The 3,432-nt window shown below is 36.2% G+C and overlaps 1 protein-coding gene across 1 annotated transcript; it reads left to right on the top strand.

Moving 5' to 3' along the window:
• Positions 1–1,289: 1,289 nt before the first annotated feature.
• LOC114095699 (large ribosomal subunit protein eL24) lies at positions 1,290–1,842 on the top strand. Its single transcript, XM_027939052.2, is given in 2 exon segments — positions 1,290–1,701; positions 1,704–1,842. Coding segments are annotated over 2 exon segments (471 nt in total). The 5' UTR covers positions 1,290–1,328; the 3' UTR covers positions 1,802–1,842.
• Positions 1,843–3,432: the final 1,590 nt, after the last annotated feature.

Below are 3,432 nucleotides of genomic sequence, written 5' to 3'. Positions count from 1 at the left end.
CCCCTCATGTAGAAACCGTATTGAATAAAGGTTTATTGAATAAATATATTAAAAATGGTAGAAATTTTAAGGGTAATTCTCAACATAAATAAATGTTTTATTCAGTTACACTGGCCCTGATCATTGCATTATTGCTACCAATAAATACTTTCAGCTTTAAACTTGATTTAGGAAGTGGAAAAGAACTTTACAGACTTTTATCACCTCTGGGCAACAATGTATTTTCATAACACAGTTTTATGACACAACACATATTACTAAAAAAAAATCCAATTGTCTTCTTGTATCAAATGGCATTTACTTTTCATCTTTGTAATTTCCTCCACAAGAATTTCAGAGTTCAGGGGGCATATGGATAACATAAGCCACTAACAATTTCATTCTTACTCAAAATTAAATATTTTAATAGATTGCCAAAAGCAAATCTCTATTTGTATTTCCTTATTATTTTTCTCTTCAAAATATTTATTATGGATTTTAAATGACAGATTTCATTCTTGGAAAATGATTATATCGATTTAATTAGATTGTCACCTCAGGGGACATTCTTTTATATTTAAGAAGTTTGGAGCAGAAAAGAGTCCAAAAACAGAAAACCATTGCAACTAGACACTTGGTATCTGCCCACATATAACTTCATAAAAATATGTTCACAACTATTTCTCTTACTAATCTCAGAACTTGGCTTCTTAATACCTACATAGATAATCATAAAAGATCTATTGTTCTGTATGTAGCTTTTTAAAAAATTATATAAATTGTGTCATACTTTGGATATTACTTGGTTACTTAGATTTTCACCCAAATGGTGCTTTTGAAATTTATCCACATTGATGAATATGGGTAACATTCATTCTTTTCAACTTGTAAACAGAGGGGGCAGACACTGCCAGTGGACTACTCAATACCATGCCTTCCTTTTTTTCTTACTAAAACAAATATAACTTCAGTGCAGTTATGTGCCCTGGAAAATTAAAGAATATTTTCTAGGCCTCTTGCAACTAGATTTAGCTGTATTGCTAAGTTCTAGCTAATGAGACATAAGCAAAATCTGTCTGGGATGACTCAACTGCCTCCTCTTCATTTCTCTTCTCTTTATTTTCCTCCTGCCTAAAGTGAGGATGTAATTTATGGTGGCAGTGCAGCTGTTTTGTAACCATAAGGAAAAGAAGTATATGCTAGATATGGCAGAGTGGTATGTGAAGAAGCCAGGATTCTTGATGGCCTGTGAAATACTATTAACAAGCAGCCCTATCTTTGGGCTTCATATTAAAGGAGAAAAGCAGCCTTCTCTTCGCTGTCGTCCCTTTATCCCAGCAGCCGTCGCCATGAAGGTCGAGCTGTGTAGTTTTAGCGGGTACAAGATATACCCCGGACACGGGAGGCGCTACGCCAGGACCGACGGAAAGGTTTTCCAATTTCTTAATGCAAAATGCGAGTCGGCTTTCCTATCCAAGAGGAATCCTCGGCAGATAAACTGGACTGTCCTCTACAGAAGAAAGCACAAAAAGGGCCAGTCAGAAGAAATTCAAAAGAAGAGAACCCGGCGTGCAGTCAAATTTCAGAGGGCCATCACTGGTGCATCCCTTGCTGATATCATGGCCAAGAGGAATCAGAAACCAGAAGTTAGAAAGGCTCAACGAGAGCAAGCTATTAGGGCTGCCAAGGAAGCAAAAAAGGCTAAGCAGGCATCTAAAAAGACGCAATGGCTGCTGCTAAGGCTCCCACAAAGGCAGCACCTAAGCAAAAGATTGTGAAACCTGTGAAGGTTTCTGCTCCCCGAGTTGGTGGAAAACGCTAAATTGGCAGATGAGATTTAAAAATAAAGATGTCTATAACTTAGATGGTGTTGAATTTTTGCTCCTAAACAGGCATGTTGGGTCCACATGGTAATAGGTGTACAGTAAAGTTGAGAATTTAAGACAATTTCAAGTTCATTTCTTGGGGCTGGGGGTATTGATCAAAATTGTAGACTATTTGGTTAGCATACATGTGCTCTGGGTTTGATTTCCTGTGCCAAAATGATGAAAGTTCATTTCTCAGGAATAATGCCTTCTGATGTAACCCTTTTAATTGGAGAAATGTTAAAATAAGGCAATAAAGATGTATGGTTGAATGCTAAAAAAAAAAAAAAAAAAAAAAAGGAGAAAAGCAGATTTCATAGGTTAGCTAAGGCATAATAATTGGTTTTCTATTATACACAGTCTTTGGTGGGATGGGGGTACTGAGGATTGAATTCAGGGGCACTCAACCACTGAGCCACATCCCCAGCCTTATTTTGTATTTTATTTAGAGACAGGGTCTCACTGAGTTGCTTAGCCCCTCAGCTTTGCTGAGGCTGGCTTTGAACTTGCAATCCTCCTGCCTCAGCCTCCCGAGCCACTAGGACTACAGGTGTGCATCACTGCACCCAGCTATATACAGTCTTATTAATCCCTAATTAAGAATAGGATTCAGTAGGTTAACATGCTATTGTATATCCATTTATCCCTTCCAATATCCAATCACAGTTAGTAATGAAAATGAATATCCTTGAACTGTGAACTCTTAGCATACACCTGAGGTTCTCTAAGGACATTTGTTGGAAGATCATAAAGCCATGTTGCTATTCAACTCTGGAAAACAGTTTTTAAATCCTAGGAAACTGAAGGTTCTTTATATTCTGCCAAACAGTATTTAAGGTCTTATTTCCATACATCTTTGCCAACTTTGATAATGCTAAGTCCTGATCCCTAAAATGTTTCCAAGTCTGATGAGTATGAAATAGAATTTCATTGGTTTTTCATATTGTTTAAAGTTCTTTCTTGCAATTTTACCCATTATCTATCTATCTATTTATCTCTCCCTCCCTCTCTCCCTCCCTCCTTCTCTGTGAGATAGGATCTCACTATGTTGTCCAGCCTGGCTCAAACTCCTCAGTTCAAGGGATCCTCCTCCCTCAGCTTCCCAAGTAGGTGGGACTGCAGGTGACCATCACTATACTGAGCTAAGAATCTCATTGGTGTTTACTCAAAATTTATTAATTCTTAGTGAGGTTGATTTTTTTTTTCATTTTAGACTTTCTTGGGTTTTTCCTCATTATACTTTTCACTTCTTTTAAATTAATTCATGAAACAATTATATGAATATAAAAGTAAGACTAGATATCATTGCAAATAAAGAAGAAAAAGTCAATTCAATAATGGCTATCTTTTTGTTTACTTATTATATCTCATCTATGCTAATCTATGAAAATTCTGAAAAACAGTAATGCTTCTGTTATTTTTCTAAATTTTATTACAAAATATGTTATTCTGAAGTTTATCTGGAAATGGAGAAATTATTTGTCTAAAGTCAGACAACCAAGAAGAAGTGGTGGAGCAGAGATTTGAAACTTAGATCCACTGGCTCAAAAGTCTGTGTATTTTTTTTTAATTACACAATGCCAATCAT

The sequence above is a fragment of the Marmota flaviventris genome, chromosome 18 (genome assembly GCF_047511675.1).
Source record: "Marmota flaviventris isolate mMarFla1 chromosome 18, mMarFla1.hap1, whole genome shotgun sequence".
Taxonomy (NCBI): domain Eukaryota; kingdom Metazoa; phylum Chordata; class Mammalia; order Rodentia; family Sciuridae; genus Marmota; species Marmota flaviventris.
This window is presented reverse-complemented; position numbering and strand designations above follow the sequence as displayed.